The sequence below is a fragment of the Amphibalanus amphitrite genome, unplaced genomic scaffold (assembly GCF_019059575.1).
Source record: "Amphibalanus amphitrite isolate SeventyFive unplaced genomic scaffold, NRLGWU_Aamphi_draft 000680F_arrow, whole genome shotgun sequence".
Taxonomy (NCBI): domain Eukaryota; kingdom Metazoa; phylum Arthropoda; class Thecostraca; order Balanomorpha; family Balanidae; genus Amphibalanus; species Amphibalanus amphitrite.
The window spans coordinates 216,460-236,300 of record NW_024882174.1 but is presented as its reverse complement, the minus strand read 5'-3'; the positions used below and the strand labels follow the sequence as shown (position 1 = coordinate 236,300).

The window sequence follows — 19,841 nt, the reverse complement described above, 5'->3', positions numbered from 1 at the left end:
AAAACCTTAGATTTTTGGCCGGTTCTTATATGCTTTATGGGCATGGGAAATGTGTGAACGAACTTTTGAGACACCCTGTAGGCTTGTGTACAGTTTTACATGAATCGCCTGGATCAAATCCTTTTGATGATCCTCAAACAGTCTCTAAGACAGTTTCTTCAATGTCTAATCAGTTACGTTGCTTACTTTGGTTTGCGTTTCTCCTGGTTTTTGCCCAGTTTCACGTGGGTGTGGCGGGCGGGGTCGGTGGACTTTGTTTTGGCTAGAGCGCGCTTGTAGCTGAGCGTGCAGAGCCAGCAGAGCAGCTTACCGTCCACCTGGGAACGAGTGATGCGTTAGACAAACACACACACGCGCACGAACACACGACAGCCACAGAGCCAGCACAAAACACCCAAAGAGCCGGCACATCTAAGTTACAGATACAGCTCAAAACATTCACAGAGCCGGCTCACAATAGTCACAGAGTCAGCTCAAAGCAATCACAGAGCCAGCTCACAATAGTCACAGAACCAGCTCACAATAGTCACAGAGGTAGCTCACAACAATCACAGAGCCAGCTCAAAATAATCACAGAGCCAGATCACAATAGTTACAGAATCAGCTCATAATAGTCACAGAGGTAGCTCACAACAATCACAGAGCCAACTCACAATAATCACAGAGCCAGCTCACAATAGTCACAGAGGTAGCTCACAACAATCACAGAGCCAGCTCACAAGTCACAGAGTCGGCTTAACCCTCGCCGGCCGAGGGGGGGGCGGGTGCCGCCCCCCCCCCCCCATAGGGTTTTTTCGCGATAGCTCCGAACACGCTGGCGATAGAGAGCTGAAACTTGGCATACCTGACCTTTGATCCAAGCCGGATCTTTTGACACCAACCGCATTTTTGGGTCAGGTTAGGTCACTGACCTATGACGTCATAAGTGAACCTCAGCACGGTCTTCAGATGTCGCAACTTCGCAACGCCCTCACTGCCAGAGGAGATGTCACAGGGAAATGAAACTTGCAGGATCTAGTATCCATTATGAGTCCCACAACTTGTTTATCTCGGATTTTTCCTAAAGGTCATATGAGGTCAGGTCATTTTCGTGACCTCACCATTATAAGTCAATGGGGAAAAATGAAAACTGCTATTCTGGCGCCGGGAACGATCTTCAACTATCTCAAGCACACAGAATCGTGATTTGATGCACTCCTTGCAAGGTTAGATGCGTCACTTTTGCAATGTTGACCTTGCGTGACGTCATTTATGACGTCATCAAGGTCATATTAGTTTTTCGTTAATAACTCTTGATCAAATTGAGCTAGCGAGTCGGGAAAGCCACCAATGGACTCAGGAAGACCTACCGAATCGAATGATATGCGACATGACCTCTTTCGACCAACTTCGTGACCTGGGGGTGCTGACCTGACCTTGACCTGAGGTCAACACCCCAAGTTGACCTGACCCGGACAAAAAGTATATCATTCGACGCGCCTGAGCGAGGCAAACACGATGCTGCCAAAATCGGCGCTCTGCGGCCGTTTTTTGCGAAGTTATTCACCAAAAACTGAACCGTACCTTGGGGCACTTGACCTGACCTCAGAGGTCACCGGTTGACCTAGGACCTTAAAATCGGGTACCAATCTCTGCGTCTCGTAACGGCGCACACGCTCGTTTTTTTCCGCGACGCGCTAGCTCCACCAGGGGCGAAACGGCGAGGGGGGGTCGTACCCGCCCCCTTCCCCTCGGCCGGCGCGTATGTAGAAAACCAATAGGTCCGGCGAGGGTTAAAACAATCATAAAGCCAACTCACTATAATCACAGAGCCAGCTCACAATAGTCAGTCAGCTCAAAACATTCATAGAGCCAGCTCACAATAGTCACAGAACCAGCTCACAAAAGTTACAAAACCAGCTCACATTAGTCACAGAGCCAGCTCACAATAGTTACAGAACCAGCTCATCACAACAGTCACAACTCACAGAACCAGCTCACAATAGTCACAGGGTAAGCTCAAAATAATCACAGAGCCAGCTCACAATAATCACAGAGCCAGCTCACAATAGTCACAGAGCCAGCTCACAATGGTCACAGTCATCCCACAACAATCACAGAGCCAGCTCACAATAGTCACAGAGTCATCCCACAACAATCACAGAGCCAGCTCATAATAGGCACAGTCATCCCACAACAATCACAGAGCCACTTCACAATAGTCACAGTCATCCCACAACAATCACAGAGCCAGTTCGCAACAGTCACATAGTCAGCCCACAACAATCCCAGAGCCAGCAGATCACCTTATCGTCCACCTGGGAACGACCACAGCGTTATACACACACGAACGCATGAACAAGTACAGGTAAGCCGATATATAGAAACCTCGACACAGTCACACAGCCATGCACGCATATTCGCACTGGCTCAGACAGAGGTATACCCGGGCACACAGACACAACCTACACCTAACCTGTCGTAGCTGCACGTCTCTGAGAGATTGACCTTGGCCTAGACATCAGATGCCACCACAATTTTCACAAACAGATAACAGGCACATGTGAATGGAATATCAAACGCGACACCTATTCTAGCCATATGAGCAATACTGAAAATTTGACTATGCAGCCTTCCAATGGTGTTGCAAAATTTAAACCCTATCCGCATTAGCGTTTCTTTTTAATTTGAAAATAAATGAACAAAAACACACCAAATTATGCTCAGATTTCTGTTGACCTGTCACAAAAATTGATGGATTTAAGAGACCGGGCAGTTACATTCGAAAAGAGGAGCGTCGGTCGGTGGCAGGACGCTGAATGAATGGCTGAGAATATCAGGTAACTGGTCACAAAGCCAGACACACGGCAGGTCATGTACACACGGTCTGCTGGATGTGACGGAAATGATCAGCGCTGTGGACAGCCATCTGCTGACGTGGGCCGGTAAAGCGAGGCGGCTCGGTCCCATCCACTATGGCGGCAGACCGAGAGCCAGCGTTCACAGTCCCCCGTCACCAGAGCAGCGTCGGCAGCAGGTCAGGTACCGTGACTTGGTCGGGAGAGGAGCCGGAAGGATCCGCGCCGGACGCCGCATCCACCTTTTTCTTGTCCTCGGGGTCTTTGCGGTCGAAGGCGCACTTTTGTTTGCACTGTTCACAGGCCTGCGGCGGACCGTAGCGTTTCTCCGAGTTGGCGCAGCGCTGGCACCGCGAGCCGATGAAGGCGGCGATGACGTTGCAGTAGTCGCAGGCGGTCGGCTTGCCGTGCGCCTTCACCATCTGCTCGCATTTCTTGCAGATGGTGGACGTGCTGCCCTTGCTGCCGGTCGGGAGGGGGTGGGGTCAGTGCGGCACCCCCGGTCGGGAGGGGGCGGGGTCAGTGTGGCACCCCCGGTCGGGAGGGGGCGGGGTCAGTGAGGTCGGCAGCAGCAGAGGCAGGTGTGGCGGGGAGCGGGCAGAGGTAAATACAGACACAGAGTGACTGTGAAGAGAGAGGGTCGAGAGAGAGAGAGAGAGAGAGAGAGAGAGAGAGAGAGAGAAAGAGAGAGAGAGAGAGAGAGAGAGAGAGAGAGAGAGAGAGAGAGAGAGAGAGAGAGAGAGAGAGAGAGAGAGAGAGAGAGAGATCCAAGAGCAAGAACAATAGAATAGACAGAGACAGATGGAGAGAGCTACCAAACACAATCTTATCGAATCCCACAATCAAACATCATCTCAGTGATCAGCAGTGCGGAACATTTGTTAGCCATGACGACCTGAAAAAGAACAGAGCATAGTGCAACAGTCGACATTCAGGTCAGCTGGTAACAGTCACAGACATTCGCGAGAGGCACAACCGATAACAGTCGCTGCGTCCCCCTCCCTCCCTCTCCCCAGCGCAGCCCGCTGCCGGCGTTACCACTTCCACACCGAATCCACAGGTCGGCGGACCGGCGGACAGAGGTCGGCGGACCGGCGGACAGAGGTCGCTGGACCGGCGCGCCGGACACCGGGCAATGGCCGCGGCGCAGACCGCCAGGCCAGACCGGAAGCATCTACATACGCTCAGGCACCGGTTGATACAGCAAATGAGGAGAGTGGGACGATATGAAAGAGAACTTAGATGAAGCGAGACGGACAAACCGTATGTGAGCCTCATGCTGCCCGATTACGCTGCAGATACATTGGCTATAACTAATACGTTTAACCCGCGCCCCACTGGGGGGGGGGGGCTATTTATAGCCCCCCCTCCCGTTCTTCTGAAATAACTTCCAAACCGCTTGACGTATCGACGCCAAACTTTAAGTACCTTCGGCTGCATCAATTTGACACCTTGTGTCAAAATTTCAAACTGCTATCTCGGATTTTCGAAATTTTGAAAATTTCGAAAATTTTATATAATAAAATTCAAAATTTATATTTTTACATTTTTTCAAAAAAAAATTTGACTTTTCGAAAAAAAAACCGTAATATATGTGATAGAACGCATTATTATGACTAGCTCTAGCAAGTTTTAGCTAAATATCTTCAAAAATGGCCAAGTTATACCTACGCATTATTGCAAAAAAAATTAAAAATTATAATTTTTTTCAAATCACTTTTGCAGCACGAATTTGACATCGTACGCCAAAATAAATAGCACCATCGTGTTTCTGAGCTCAAACTGCATCCAATAGACACCTTTTGTGTTGAAAAATTTTAACTTCAAAATTTGACCTTTTTTGACCTGAAAGTGACCTGACCTAAGCTAAATTTGACTCAAAATGACCTCGAATGACACAGACGACATCAAGTTCGAAATGTTTGGCCTAAATGGACCATAAAACATGTGTCACGTGACCGACGGATGATATAATATTTTCGTGACCTGTGATGACCTGACCTTGACCTGAAAATCAAAGTACAAGTTTGGTACCCTCAGAGTATCTAGAGCATCTGTTCACGAGTGTGTGAACCAAAAATGAGCCTGATCTGACTTGTAAGACGGCGGCTAGAGCCCAAAACGTGAAGAAGCCAAAATGCTAATAATTTTTACTTTGACCTGACCTGTGACGTCATCGGTGACCTCGAGGTCAATGAAATTAGGTTTCGCTCGACAGTTTTTCCGGGGCTATCAGACGCCGTTTGAATTTTGACGATCGGCCCAGTAGTTTCGGAGTTAGGAGGGGGGGCTATGAATAGCCCCCCCCCCCCCAGTAGGGCGTGTTATACGCAGACCCCAATGCAAGTGGGGCGCGGGTTAATGGGTGGCCCTAGACATCTATAACTTCGGAAAGACAAGGACCGAAAGGCTTGTACTGGGCTGGGTATGCTATCATAAGAGGGTGGCTCGCTCTGGAACGAGGACAAGATTCATTCAATCTGAATCAAATATTCCCTCATGTAACCTTGTTCGCTGACAGCAACAGCCAGAGTCCAGCGAGCTTCAAAAGCTATGAAATAAAAATTTTGTTCGAAATCTGCATCATGACAACTTCGTTGCTACTTTCCCTATCCAAAAGCATTACATTCACCACTCTGCTAGTTGACGATTTGGGTTTTCAATGCGCATCATCACTGCCGCAGCCAGTGTTTCTTTTTTCAGCCTTTTTGGTGGCAAATCACACCTAATGGGAAATATATTTTCATCCCTAAAATATGAAAGACCAACTTTACTTCATCTCTGAAAAGTTTTATGTATTCCCAACAGCCAGTTCACTTGTCACTTGACAGTTGATGCACCCACATCCTTTTGTTCCACACCTTGTCAAGATCCTGACATGAAATCCTGGTTTATCAGTTAGCATAAAAATTGGTATTACACCATTTTGCAAAAATACTGCAGTTTATTTACTTTCTTTTTTCATCCTGGGATTTTTTCTTCATCGGCACACCCAACCAATATCCAATTTTAGAACACTGGCCGCAGCAGACAGTGCAGCGGTCGGTCAGCGGTCGGCCGGCGGCCGGTCAACAGCGTCTCGGGCGTCACCGACCGGTCCGCCGTGACGTCACTGGTCCGGTGCCGACGTCACTGGCACAGTGCCAAGTGCGAGGTCGACCCACTGCACCGATTGCGTAACTAGGCCGACCGACGAGGGCGGCACAATGCCCTCCGATCGACCCCACCGGCTCGGACCGGACCGAAACTAGTGAGAACAGACAGCAGGACAGGACGAATCCAGTCTGTGTGCCAGTGAATGCAAAATAGACGGACCTTCCGAACCTTCTAGCAATATTTTGAGAGCCATCGAGTAGCTTTAATGGGGGACAACTTGAGCGCCGTCTTTGCTGGTCGTATGCTGTTACTATAGGTGGCAGCCGGAGGACTAGAGGCATGGCATGTTCGTCGCGGCCACAGACAACCGTTTGGCATCGCGTCAGCTGGCTGCGATCGGAGTCAGCTGATGGCCGGGCAAGGTCGAACACCGAACACCGGCGCCGGCACGGCGCAGTGACGTCAAAACAAAGACCCTGAGTCAGCGGATACGGCCTGGGTAGGCGTTCAGATGGGGCGGGGCAAGGGAACCCCGAGAAACTCTCAATGACACCAAGCCATGACATGAGTTCCGGTCTGGTAATAACGGGATTCCTAGTCTTGATTCATGCCGTGTGTCAGAAAGTATTTCTAAAGAGCTCCTAGCTTCAGTGTCGAACACTTAAGCTGACTAGTGACTACCTGTAAGTAATTCAGTAACTGAATAGTGATACGGACATGACGGTGGGATAATACAAAACTGACCCATCGACCCAGCTAGGGTAACAAGACAGGTCAACAGAAGTCAGTGCTGCCAGCATAGGATGTTACACGTCACCTATCAGCTAAATGCAAGCTAAAAATACATGCGAAGAGCAATGAATGTCAAGTGAGATGAGGGTTAAACAAAGGTGTGGTCAAAATATTCACTGTTGCGTCGTAAACCGCTGGACACATTAAGTACTTTGACTCACAGCTATTTAAATTTACTTCCCATTAGGTACTTCAAGGACTTCCTATAAAGACTATATATAATATATAATTCTTTCATAAATCAAATCAATTTAATGATTTTGAGTGACGAACCAAGTTCATGTCAGTCAGGTATGTTCTCGCAGCCGGTGCTAGTGCCGCCAACTATAAAACCAGCGGGATGACAAAACCTAGTCGGCAATAGCCGCTTGGTCCATGGATGGTGCATACTGCATAAGGCAAAGGCGGCGTCAGCGGCACGCCGCGGTACCCATGCGGCTAGTGCACTGGCGGCAGCAGACCCAGCGGGCTGCGGGAACACCAACAGAGCACCGCAACGAGCAGCCGAGTCGTAACCTTTTGAACAATTCCCACCAGCGCATCACCGGTGACTTCGGTGATGTCAAACTTATATTATCATTTGAGACAAGTCTCTTAAATGTCAAGAAACAATTGCATAGGGGCGCCGTTAAGAGCGGCGTAGTGTGTAAGCAGCACAAACGTTCTTCCTTAATTTTTACATAACTGATATTGGTTAAAAATACAAATATGTATAGAGAAAAGGAACTATAACAAGGAAAGCAATATGGCCAGCGATTGTTGTGGACGCAAACATAAATGGCTAGAGATTATTGCAAGTTGACTTCCTATTGAAGTTACAAGAAAATTCTTTTAGGACAGAAACATTCTTTAAGTGCTTATGTGTCCGGAACTTCATTTTTCTGTCTATGTGGAAAGTAATTATGAATTATAGTTTTAAATTACAGCTAGAAAGGGTCTCAGAAGGCCACACAAGAAACAGGAAATCACTTGAAGGTTTGGTGTTTGGAGCGACAAGAAGCTGGACCATTTACGGCCGTCCAGCACGCGGTGCCCTGGTCACGAAGCTGATGATGGCACCCATTGACAGAGCCCGAGACCGTGCTGTGGGGCGCACTGACCTGACGTGACAGACTGGCGGGACGGCTGGCGCCACTTACCTTTCCTGCTGAAACTCGGATCGACAGTAGGTGCATTTTACCACGGGGAAACTCCCGCGGCACTCCTGAAACAACAAACAATGCATTAGAACAAGGGAAGATTGCGCCCTGAAGTCACGTTGGTTACAGCTCCTGACAGTTCCTGATCACAGCTCCTGACCTTTCTATCTTGCTTATTTGTCTCGTCCCGGCACCGCCTAGGATGTTTCCGTATCCACGATCGCCAGGAGAGGGTCGGATCCCAACCCCCCTCATGCTATCTCAAGAACCAACAACCGTATCGAGCCAAGTGAGGCGGCGTTCGAACGCTCTCCACGAGACCATCCCAAGGTCTTCACAAGATTTCCAGATGAAGGTTAACTTCCAGATTCGGTCATGTCAAAGGTCAAAGTCTGCCGTCTGGGGCTTTGGCAGGATGAGGCTTATGGACGGAGGATATCTTATTGATACCTAGCTTAGCGGAGGATATCAACGATAGTTTCTGCCCGAAACTCAGCCAAAGTGACTTCAAAGACTTAAGGCGGCCGCACACTAGGCCATTCGGCGGGCGACATTCCGCAAAAACGCAATTCCGTGGCGACATTACGCTTTCGTGGACGCCGAATCAGCTGCCGAAACGACAAAATTATCAGCCGACCGCTGCCAGCTAGCTGTCCGCGGGTAGAGTGCGCATGCGCGCGAACAGCCGCGGAGTTGCGGAAAAGGCTGGACCGGTTCAGCTTTTTCCGCGGCGACGCCGCGGACACCCGAAATTGTGGAACTTGAAACTCACCAACTATTGATGGAGCAGCCGAGAAATAGATTTCACTTGATAAAAAATCGTAGCGGCACTTCTTTCCCCATATTAAATGGTTTTTATACACTTCATTGGTTATTCCAATAATGGGTTACTATGTGCCTCTCCACAATTGTCTTTCGGTTTCTTGCATTTGTCGACAAACACGGTTGTTTACATTAATCACGAGCTTTATTTTTTGCAACTTCCTCCAGAAATTATGTCAAATTAATAGATATTCAAAACTTTATTGTACAGAAATATAGCGTAATCGCATTAAATAAGCAAATATTGTATTTGCTTAAATGTATTTAGTTTGCATTCGTTTATATTTATCATAAAATGTTTCACATAAAGTTCCTGAAAATACTAAGTAGAAAATCGCACCGCCGAATGGTCCTGTAAACTGCTGAAAACAAGTGGAAAGCCGCTGTAGGAATGTCGCCCGCGACATTCCGCTTTTGCGGAATCTCGCCCGCCGAATGGCCCAGTGTGCGGCCGCCTTTAGTGGGGATACCTTGCGAGAAAAAGTCATGCTTTTCGAGTAGGAAAAGCACTAATGAATTCTGAATGAATGCCGAATCAATGAAGTGATACGATATAGGTATTTCAAATGACCTCCCTCGACCAACCTCACGTTCCTGACTTTAGCCTGATCTTCACGTGGCCACGATACACACCATAATCCATGGGAGTAGCATCGTTTTACACATTCGTGTTTCGAAACAGAGAAAAAGTTTAGAAATGCTCGACAATGGGCGCCGAAATAGGCACGTCTAATTGCCATTCTGGCCTGACTTGGTCTTAGCCTTTGCACTTAGGCATAGGTAGACGTGGGTCGATGCAGCCCTTCCTGTCAGTTTTTTATGAATAGCTCGTGTCAAAAGCAGCGAAGAGCGAGGAAACATTCAACACTCAAGTTAATTAATTTTAAGCATACGGCATACTCTAAATATCATGACCCTGACAAAAAGCAGCTTTAACCTAAAAACTCATGAGCCACAGGTCAAAATTATTTTGGTGGAACAGGTCATAAGCTGTGGCCTAGTTCTAACGACCATATCAGACAGAACAGCGAATCAACGCATGTCGGCGCCTATTATCTGCGCGTTTCCAAACCTTCTTATGATTGAAAACGTGCGAACATGTGAATTGTGAATACTGAAGTGATGTTTGCCCCGTGAATAGTACCTAGTAGGAGTCCAAGGCTGATCTTACCTAACCAGTTTAGCCTAACCTAACCTACCTAGATCAGGGCCTATTTTAACATGTTGACTGGGGGGGACACTTGCCCCCCCCCCACTCAACAAAATTGCCCCCCCCCAGTCGTCGATATTTGCCCACTATAAAAATGGGCATAAAGGAACAGGATGACAAACATACTACGACTTGTTTTGCAATGGATGATTTGGAAGATAGTGTAAATATGTAGATAGCACATGTATAAAAACAATTCATTAAGAAATGATGAAGGGGAAAACTGTTACCAAATTCAATTTTGAAACACGCTGGAAATGGCGCCGAAGTTGCAGCGTTGCGCAGCGCATTATTGAGTGGCTCCCGTGTCTCTGCCAAACCGGGTCATATAAGGACATTCTGATCACTCAGTGCAATTTACATTTCTTCATAGCACCCAAATTTAGCCCAAATCACACACTTAACCCGCGCCCCGTATGGGGGCCGAAACGCCCCCCCCCCCCCTGTCCTTTTCCGTCTATATCTCCTAAACGGCTGGAATTATATCGCCACCAAACTTTCAGCACCCCTCTCGCATTCAATTTTACACATTGTGACCAAAAATTTTCCAGAGGCTATGATAGGTTGGCCACAAATGACGTCAGAATGACATGTTCTGTCATTTTCGACCGAAAAAAGACCTTCGCGAGAAGACCTGTCAGGCATAAAAACTGTTCAAAAATGATGACGTCAAATTTTCAAACTCATTTTTTGGCAATTCTAGACCTTGTAGGGCAAAACAAAGACCACCATTAGAGTTCCCGGGACGAGCTGCATCGAATCGATACCCATTTTATGCAAAAATATCAATTTTGAAATTTGACCTAATTTGACCTGACCTTCACCAAAACGTGACCTAGGCTGGCCCCAAAGGCTGCCTAACCCACATAATCGCATTTGTCATGTAAAATGGACCATAAAACATGTATCACAGACACTTTCATATTGTGACCCCCGGTGACCTGACCTCGCTGTGACCTGACCTGGTATCAGTGACCTCAGATAGCAAAGTATGTGTTTGGCGAACAATATACCATCGATGGTTTTCAAAAAATTACCAATTTACTCGATTTCACAACACATTTCTTGAAATGCCTGTGAACGGTGAAAATTCGACATTTGACCTGACCTATGACGTCATCGGTTTGACCTAGGTCAATGAAATTGAGTCACAAGGTAGTTCCCTGGTAGGGCTACCCAACACTGTTTGCCGCTTGTCGCTTTGTTGCGTGGTTCTCGAGACCTTAGGGGTGGGGGGCAAATATCCCCCCCCCCCCAGCAGGGCGCGTTGCTCGGCAGACCCCAGCAGGGCGCGGGTTAACCCGCGCCCTGGTGGGGTCTGTTTATAACGCGACCTGGTGGGGGGGGGGCTATTTTTTGCCCCCCCCTCGTATCTCCGAAACTACTGGACGGATCCGCAAAATTCAAACGGCGTTCGATAGCCCTGTCAAATTTGTCGAAGGAAACCAAATTTCATTGACCTCGGGGTCACCGATGACGTCACAGGTCAGGTCAAAGATAAAATGTTTCACCGTTCACGCTTCTAGGGAAAGCGCTATAACACCGAGTAAAACGCATTTTGTCGAAAATCAGCGATAAGACGTCAGTTGTCTAGTACATATTTTGCTATTAGAGGTCACTGGTCATACCAGGTCAGGTCACAGGTCAGGTTACCAAGGGTCACCCCATGAACCCAACTTTACTAAGGTTGTGCGATGCATGTTTTATGGCCAGTTTTTCATTTCCAACCCAATGGTGTTGGTTATAAGACCATCAGGTACGGTTTAGGTCACTTACTGGTGGAGGTCAGGTCAAGGTCAGGTCAAAAAAGGTCAAATTTTAAAGTTGATATTTTTGCATTAAATTGGTATCGATTCGATGCAGCTCGTCACGGGGAGTCTAATGGTGGTCTTTGTTTTGCACTACGAGGTCTAGAATTGCTAAAAATTGAGTTTGAAAATTTGACGTCATCAATTTTGAACAGTTTTTTCGCTATAACTTCGCCAAAAAAAGAGGTATCAATCTAAAATTTGGTATGTGGATGGAAGGCGGTAAGGACTATCACATATATTCCGGTTTTTGCGAAATTCAAAAAACTTTTTGGATTTTTTGACTATTATATCCCAAAAATCTATTTTTTGATTTTTGGGGGTCAAAATCCAAAAATTTCAAAAATCCGAGATAGCAGTTTTGTAGCCCTGTCAATTCTACAGCTTTTATGTCCTTATCATTTTTCTGTATTTGCAAAGCTATAGGCCTGACAGCTCTTCCCGCGGAACCCTTTTTTGGGTCGAAAACGGCAGAACATGACGTCACTCTGACGTCATTTCCGGCCAACCTATCATAGCCTTTGGAAAAATTTTTGGTCACCATGTGTAAAATTGATGTCCGGGAGGGTACTGAAAGTTTGGTGACGATCGGCGCAGCGGTTCTGGAGATATATCGAAAAGTCTGGAGGGGGGGCAAAAAATAGCCCCCCCCCCCCCACCAGGGCGCGGGTTAAAATAGGCCCTGACCTAGATCCAACGTAACTAATTTCGACCATTCTTCACTGGACCACGTCGTTTACATACTGAATTTCAGTAAACCTACGCGTGTCCATGCCACTTGAAGATCAGGTCAAGGTCAGTGACTCAGGTTAGTTTAAAAATATGTTCATACACAAACAATCATTCGTTCCGTCGGAACCGTTTCGTAATCAAATCCTCCTCCTCCACGCCTCGATCCCCTGTTCCGGGCTGGACGGGCAACGTAATCAATATTCCATGCAGGAAGCTCCGTAGGAGCACGCCCGTAGCCGGGTGCAGTATCAGTGAGGTGGGTCAGGGTGGCCTGTCCAATTGGATAAGCTGAGTCCAGCTGACTCACTAGGGTGCCCGCCCAGACCAATGTCTCCCCCCCCTAATTCCTAGCACCCTTCCGGCGGACGCCGGTGAAAACAGGGCGCCGGAGGACATATAAGTCACGTGACATTTGGAACTTCTCCCCCTCCGTGGGCCTTCTACCGATGCTAAAGGTCACGTGTGATTTTGCGAACCTTGATCAAATCGCCCCAGGCGCCCTGTTTTCACCGTCGTCCTCCGGCGGACGCCGGTGAAAACAGGGCGCCGGAGGGCATATAAGTCACGTGACATTTGGAACTTCTCCCCCTCCGTGGGCCTTCTACCGATGCTAAAGGTCACGTGTGATTTTGCGAACCTTGATCAAATCGCCCCAGGCGCCCTGTTTTCACCGTCGTCCCTCCCGGCTATGAAATGGTCTCGTCAGACCGAAAGGGCCTAACCCAACAAAACAAAGTTCGTTCCCTAGTTCAGGCAACCGAACGTTGTAGTCCCGGTGTTGTAAGCTTCGAGTGCCCCCGGTTCGAGTCCCCACGGCGCTCGATACATGAGACCCTTGACGGGCTGATCGCAGTTGGTGGGTGCTGCGCAGCCGCAGCTGGGACGGACCGTGTCCGATTTTGATTGGCATCAGACACGTGCATGGATTCGAGACAATGGATCTGGTGGGAGGATCTGATCTTATGGATTCTGAGCTCGGATCCGATGGGATCATAGATCCAGCTCTCTTAAAATTATCGAGAGATCAATTGGGATCATAGATCTAAGATCCGAGTCTGATGTTTTACTCGAGATCCAGTTAGATCATAGATCCTCATTCCCTAAGGATTCACTTGTTGAAAACCCACAAAATTTCTGTTTTAGCAATTTTTGTGATTGCAAGTCATAATTCACAGTTTTGTGACATTTATTGACATATAAACACTTGGAAGCATGTGCATGGTAGGATCCACTCAGATCATAAATTCATGTTTTTTGGTTTCTTATGACTTCAGATCTTATCATTATGAGATCAAAATCCAGGATAGGTATATTTGTGATGCGGCATCCAGTGCGTGCAAAGATTCCAACATACAGTTCAAGTTTGCTTTGAGATCCACTGAGATCATAGATCCACCCCAGTCCTCAGATCCATGCACACGTCTGATGGGGACATTAACATTTTGGCATTAAATAGTATTCTCCCACTAATTCAACCCAGAATTTCAACACTGGATAGTAATCTTAGTTGAAACAAGCTCTGCTTATTTTATCTAGGTACTTATGCTTCATTTGAACCAGAACCATAAAGAAGTGGGCATTGAGCATATTATGACAGGAAACATTCCCCATCATAGGCTCCAGGCATGTCAGCTGCCCATTCACTGTTCACACATTCAATGTACTTATTCCCAATCTAGTTCTGTCCTGCAAATTCTTCCATAAAATCAAAATGTGTTCAGCAATTAGTTTGCATTTATTGCAAAATAACCAAACAAAAAATCAATCAGAAAACTACATTTGAAAACTAAGTGAATAAACATTATGGTAAGAAGAGGTACCTATCTACATATAGTCCAAGCCTTTTGCCAAGTGATGCTTTTATTAACTTGGCATGATATTTTATTTAAGATCAATTGCTTTTTGAACAAACAGACTGACAGAGCCGGTCAGCAGTACACTACAATTCCGTACAAAGGCAAACACGATTACATCAGGTCAGAGGTTATTGCGTCAGGACAGGGGTCACCCGAACGTAATCGGTTTTGCCTTTGCACGGCAGAGTACAGCACACACACAATGCATAGCAGTAAGCTTGTTTCATAGGCCTCAACCTGTACCATCAGGCTGAACTGAACTTAACTCTAAATGATTTCAGCTATTCTTATTCATTTTAGCCACATCATCAAAATGGGTTGCTATTGCAAGAGAGATAAGGAATCAAGACATGCCCACTGGCACTACAACTATGCTTTGCAATGCATCATGATTAAATGCTTCAATAAGATAAAAAAAATATGACAGCTTTTAAGCATCAAGCATGAAAGAGTGCAATGCATAAAAGTAGAACAAATGAGATAAAAATAATCCAGCCTATATATTATCATGCGCCACATTCGTAGCATTGCGAAACTGACCTTACAAAGCTGCTGTCCCTGCGAAAGTTCCTCAAATGGATGTCTGCTAAAACACCTAGAGCACGCAAACAGCATGTCGGACATGTCACACTTTGCCAACCGCACAATCACAGACTGAGCAGTATATTCACAATTTCCGCACGACGCGCACCCCACTCCACCCGCCGTCTCAAACGCCACTGACGTCACTCGCCGTTAGAATTCGATTCTCCGTCACTATGGTACTGGGCTCTCTAAGTACCTCAAAAAGTACATAATTTTGGCTTTTTATATACAAGAATTTTTTTTAAATTAGGTTCAATGTTACCTAATTTTACTCATATGAAATCATTTTGAACTGTCTTGAGCTTATTTTTTGAAGAAATCCCAATTCACCTTTTCTGTTGAATTACAAGTACCTGAATCACCCTAGCAACAGCCCGTCACTATTGTACACAAACCTAACAAGTACCAGCTGATTGCGATTCGAGCCACAAGCCACAACAAACCATTAATAATAGCCGGGTTCACAACGGCATAAACCTGACCGGGCCAGCTAAGCCCTCTAGAGGGCCAGCGAGGCCCGTTTCAGTAGGAAGAAATCTAGTCTAAACTTAGTTGTGTTCAGTTCCTCCTATATTATTCAAAATAAAAGTGAAATGCAAACAAAATACGCATCAATATTGTGCAAACGAGTGTTAACAGATGAAATCATATTCTAAAATATCATTTTTACTTGATAAATCATAAGGAAAAAAGCGAAAACATTAGTATGTATTTCCTACTATTTGTAAGACTAACTTCAGACTAAATACACCAAATCAGGCAACTTTCCTATTAGAGATGCATAACGAGACTGTTTTGCCGTCTGTAATACCTATAAGGCCAAATTTTGGCGTTCAGATGCGAACAATTCATTAATTCTACTAATAAATGTACGTCGTATAAGCCACGACAACGTCAAATCTCCCGTTATACACGGAAACTCACAATGCACCATTAACACACGGCAACCTGCATCTCTAATCTTCGTTCAGCATGCTTGGCTGTGACTTCTAGGGACTGGGGTCCGTATGGCTGTGCTGAGACCTCAAACATGGGTCGAAAACTGAGGTCCCTGGACTACTGCGGACCTTTGGCTACTGGTGGATGAAGGAGAATGCAGAATTATCCTCTGAATATACCCCATTTCTAAGCAGTGTAACACGTGGAATGAATTGAAGAGTACCTAACTACCTACCACCTGATCTGAGCAGCGAAGTTTGTTGCTGCTCCCCCAACCTCAGCTAGATCTTGACCCTGGCCAGTCGGCTGGTGCTCTTTGCTGGCCCCAGTTTGGTTTGAAAGCATACATGTCCAAATGATTTTCATGAACCCTTTTCAGCTGAGTGACTCCAACTGCCATGTGCTCTAATTGAATATCTTAAAAAGTAAGCTGTTGGGTCCTGACCTTTCCATCTTGGTTCTCACCTTACATGTACACATGCACCAAACATGTAGATATAATTTATCAAGTTCTATATATTTTTTTCTGAAATTGCACAAGCAACAATTAACCATAGGCACTGCTAGCAAATAATACTAGTGTTAAACAACATGCAACACTCTGCAGGCAAATGTTTCCACTAATCCAACCAGCTCACAACCCATCCTTGGAACATGAACACAGTACAAACAGGAAGAAAATTGAAGAAACTTAAACCTTTTGAAAAATTAGCAGACTAGGGATGAATCTGAATTTAAGCAAAGTTGCTTCAACACTTCGCACAACTATGCACAAAGTCCAACACAGCACATACCATAAGCATTGCCAGCAGTGCTTAACAACATGCAACACTTTGTAGGCAAATGTTTCCACTAATCCAACCAACTCGCAATCCATCCTTGCAACGTGAACACAGTACAATCAGGAAGAAAATTTAAGAACTTTTTTTAGAAATTAGGAGAGTAGGGATGAATCTAAATTCAAGCCAAGTTACTTCACCACTTCGCACAACTATGCACAAAGTCCAACATATCCATTCACTGATCACTCTATAGTTCACTTCCCAAACTCATGGCTTGATGCATTTAATGAACATGCTATTTCCTGAAATTATGTCAATTGAAGAGTCTTAAATCAAAAGAAAAAAGAAAACAATGTTATGAACAATCTTGCAGACATTTCTGTTGAAGGATTATTCTTCACCACTCTCCAGCCTGGAATAGAAGAAGACAAAAATACTTGTTGATGCATATTAATATAAATACAGACAACACACAATTTAATACTTTTTCAAGCCAGAAACTAACCTGCAACAGATGTCCAACAAAGGGAAATACACTGACGCATCTACTGCGTTTTAAGAGTCCACAAACCACAGGCAAGTTCAGAAAGATGGAACAAGAACAGCATAATCAATCTACAAAAGTTCTTCTTTATCATTTTCCTATATTGATATGCAGTTTCCTTAATCTAAATCAGATTTCAGAGCAAGATGCTGGACACAGCGGTATCGGTTACGCTGGCGTCACGGTCAGCAATAGGAAGGCAGGTAGGTAGGTAAGGTGTAGGACGTAGGTATGTAGGTTGGTAGGTTGTAAGTTTGTAGGTAAGGTTAGGTCAGGTTAGATTATGTTTTATTATACCCAGTATAAAATATAAATTAAATTGACACATTCGCCGGCTAGCGTCGACAGAGACGCCAGCTTTACCAATACCGCCAGGCGCTACAGCCTGCACACAAATACCTATATGTATTTTTAATAGAATAAACAGCCTATTTCATTTCAATCAATAGGTAATACAGAACTGCAGCAATATTATTGAATGCATATAAGCACCCAGTATTTCCATGCACTGGCATTACATGGAAATTAGAGACAAGTATAAATATATTGCATATTTATAAATGCCTTATCAGGTAGAAATTTAGCAGGGAAAAAATCAAAACGAAAGAGCAAGAAAGTTGAAGTAGGTAAGTAAGAGCTGCCAGCAAGCAAACGAACCAGCACATTCATTAAAAACATAAATTCATAACACCTACCTTAGCCACAGACCGTCAAAATACAAAAACAGCTTTAGAAACGTTCCATACTTACCTATCTGACAATAAATAGATATCGGGGGGTATATCGGGGCCCAGATATCGATACTCAAATCGATATCTGGGCCTGTTCCAGCGCCTCCAGAAACCTCCAGAAAGCTCCAGAAAGCTCTAGAATCCTCCAGAGAGCGTTCCAGCGCCTCCAGAAAGCTCCAGAAAGCTCTCGCCAAAGCTCCAGAAACCTCCAGTAGCCTCCAGAGAGTTGGGAGGTCCAAATTTCTCTGGAGGCTCTGGTCTACAATTATGGCGCACATGTGACAATCACGAATGTAAACAAAGGACTTTGGACTGATAATTTTACAACTTGAATGTAAAGAAAATCACATTGCTATAATTTTGTTTATCTTTCTTACTAAAATTGAAAACAAATTTTGTGTTTCAAGAGAGAACAATCCTTATTCTTTTGGTATCTGTGACGCCAATCTCCAGAAATCTCCAGAGCCCTGATCGGCGGCCGGCTAGTACTCTTGCCCGCGCTCACATACGTGCACGTTACCCCGGCAACGGGCTATTGACCAATGAGAAGCGAGAAAAGTGTTACGTCACTGCGATTTTTCATATACCTGTGCCCCCCGGACGTGACGTAGTGTGCTCGCGCGCGTGCAGGGTCTCTGCGATCGAAAAAGAGCGCTAGCACAGTGCTGCCAGATTTGGAGGATTTCCGCAAATCTGGAGGATTTTGAACTCTATTTGCGGACAAATTTCGCGTTTGGAGGATTTTTGATTCTGGAGGAAAATCTGGAGGATTTGTCACCCGATTAATATATTCAATTTCATGAAAAAATACAACGCGTTCAAGACTCAAAAGACATTTTCCTGCCCAGCTTCACCCTACCCGTTAGGATATATCACTGCCCTTTATCACCGTGAGACTGGAATGTCTCAGTCTGTAGCTATATCCACGAATATCATGGTGACTATTTGTTCCTATTTCGTGTACGATTGTACCATATGTTTTTGAAGGTACCGAACTACTGGCGGATCAAAGGGGGATATTTGGCGCAAATTCCCCCCCCCCCCCCCCTCCTGCAGCGTCCAAAATCGAAGAAAATTTTCGTTTTTTTTTCAAGGATAAAACGAAAACTAAACAACTTTTATTATAAAAAAGCATCTTTTAAACTACACAGCAGTGCGAAAGGAATCGAAATCCGATGAGTTTTTAGAATTTGGAGAAACCTTTTCGGAGATATGCCCTCCCGCAGCGTCCAAGACCGCCTATCTGGATCCGCCAATGGGATTTGGAGGAATCTGGAGGATTTTTGTAACTGATCTGGAGGATTACAGCCTTCTCCATCTGGCAGCACTGCGCTAGCAGCGCGCCACTCGACGCCGCAATTGTCAAAAGCGGCGTGTTAGTATGCTTTATTATGAATGATGTGTGTAAAAGTGAGTTTTTATGTTGTTTATTTGGAGGAAATGGTTGGAATAAATTAAGTTATTTTTATTTCTGTTGGTTGGAGTTTTTATTCAAAAGATTTCGGTCTATACCATTGATATTTACTGAAAATACCTTCGCTTGAATAAATTGCAGATATTTGGCGACTGAAGTGTTAGGTAAGACTAAATGATATGTAAAAAGGTAAGAGACACCCTGATTATCATTTGAGAAACGAAAATATATGAATTTTCCTTATAAGATTCGCTCAATATGCTACTCCGCGGTTTATGCCCCGAGGGTGTCCGAGGGTTCCCGTTAGTTTGTCGTTGGCGCTCGGCTCGCGCGCGAGCCGACGTCACCGCGTGTGACGTCGGCTCGCGAAATACGTCATACCCTGCACACAAAATAGCCGGCTGCCGAACAGCGCTCAGATTGCGTTCCAGCGCCTCCAGTGAAACCTCTGGTAGAGCCTCCAGTCAAGAATTTCTACTGGAGGCGCTGGAACAGGCCCTAAAATTGTCCTAGATGCGATATACGCGCATGAGCCCAGGTTCTCATTTCGAGGC

At 45.6% G+C, this 19,841-nt stretch overlaps 1 protein-coding gene across 4 annotated transcripts in view; it reads right to left on the bottom strand.

Moving 5' to 3' along the window:
- Window positions 1-15,036, bottom strand: part of LOC122364502 (protein FAM76A-like) — a 39,181-nt gene extending 24,145 nt beyond the window's left edge. The window contains exons 1-4 of one of the 4 annotated variants that reach the window (XR_006253557.1): window positions 14,833-15,036; window positions 7,865-7,929; window positions 3,080-3,299; window positions 187-317 (exon numbers count right to left, since the gene is read on the bottom strand). Coding sequence is in view for 2 of the 4 variants with exons in the window: in XM_043334925.1 (XP_043190860.1) it covers window positions 187-317; window positions 3,026-3,299; window positions 7,865-7,929; window positions 14,833-14,916 (554 nt within the window). In the remaining 2 variants the exon portion in view is untranslated. Of the gene's footprint in view, window positions 1-186; window positions 318-3,025; window positions 3,300-7,864; window positions 7,930-14,832 lie in introns of all 4 variants that reach the window. The other 3 variants (XR_006253556.1, XM_043334925.1, XM_043334926.1) reach the window with 3 other exon arrangements.
- Between the last annotated feature and the right edge of the window lie 4,805 nt (window positions 15,037-19,841).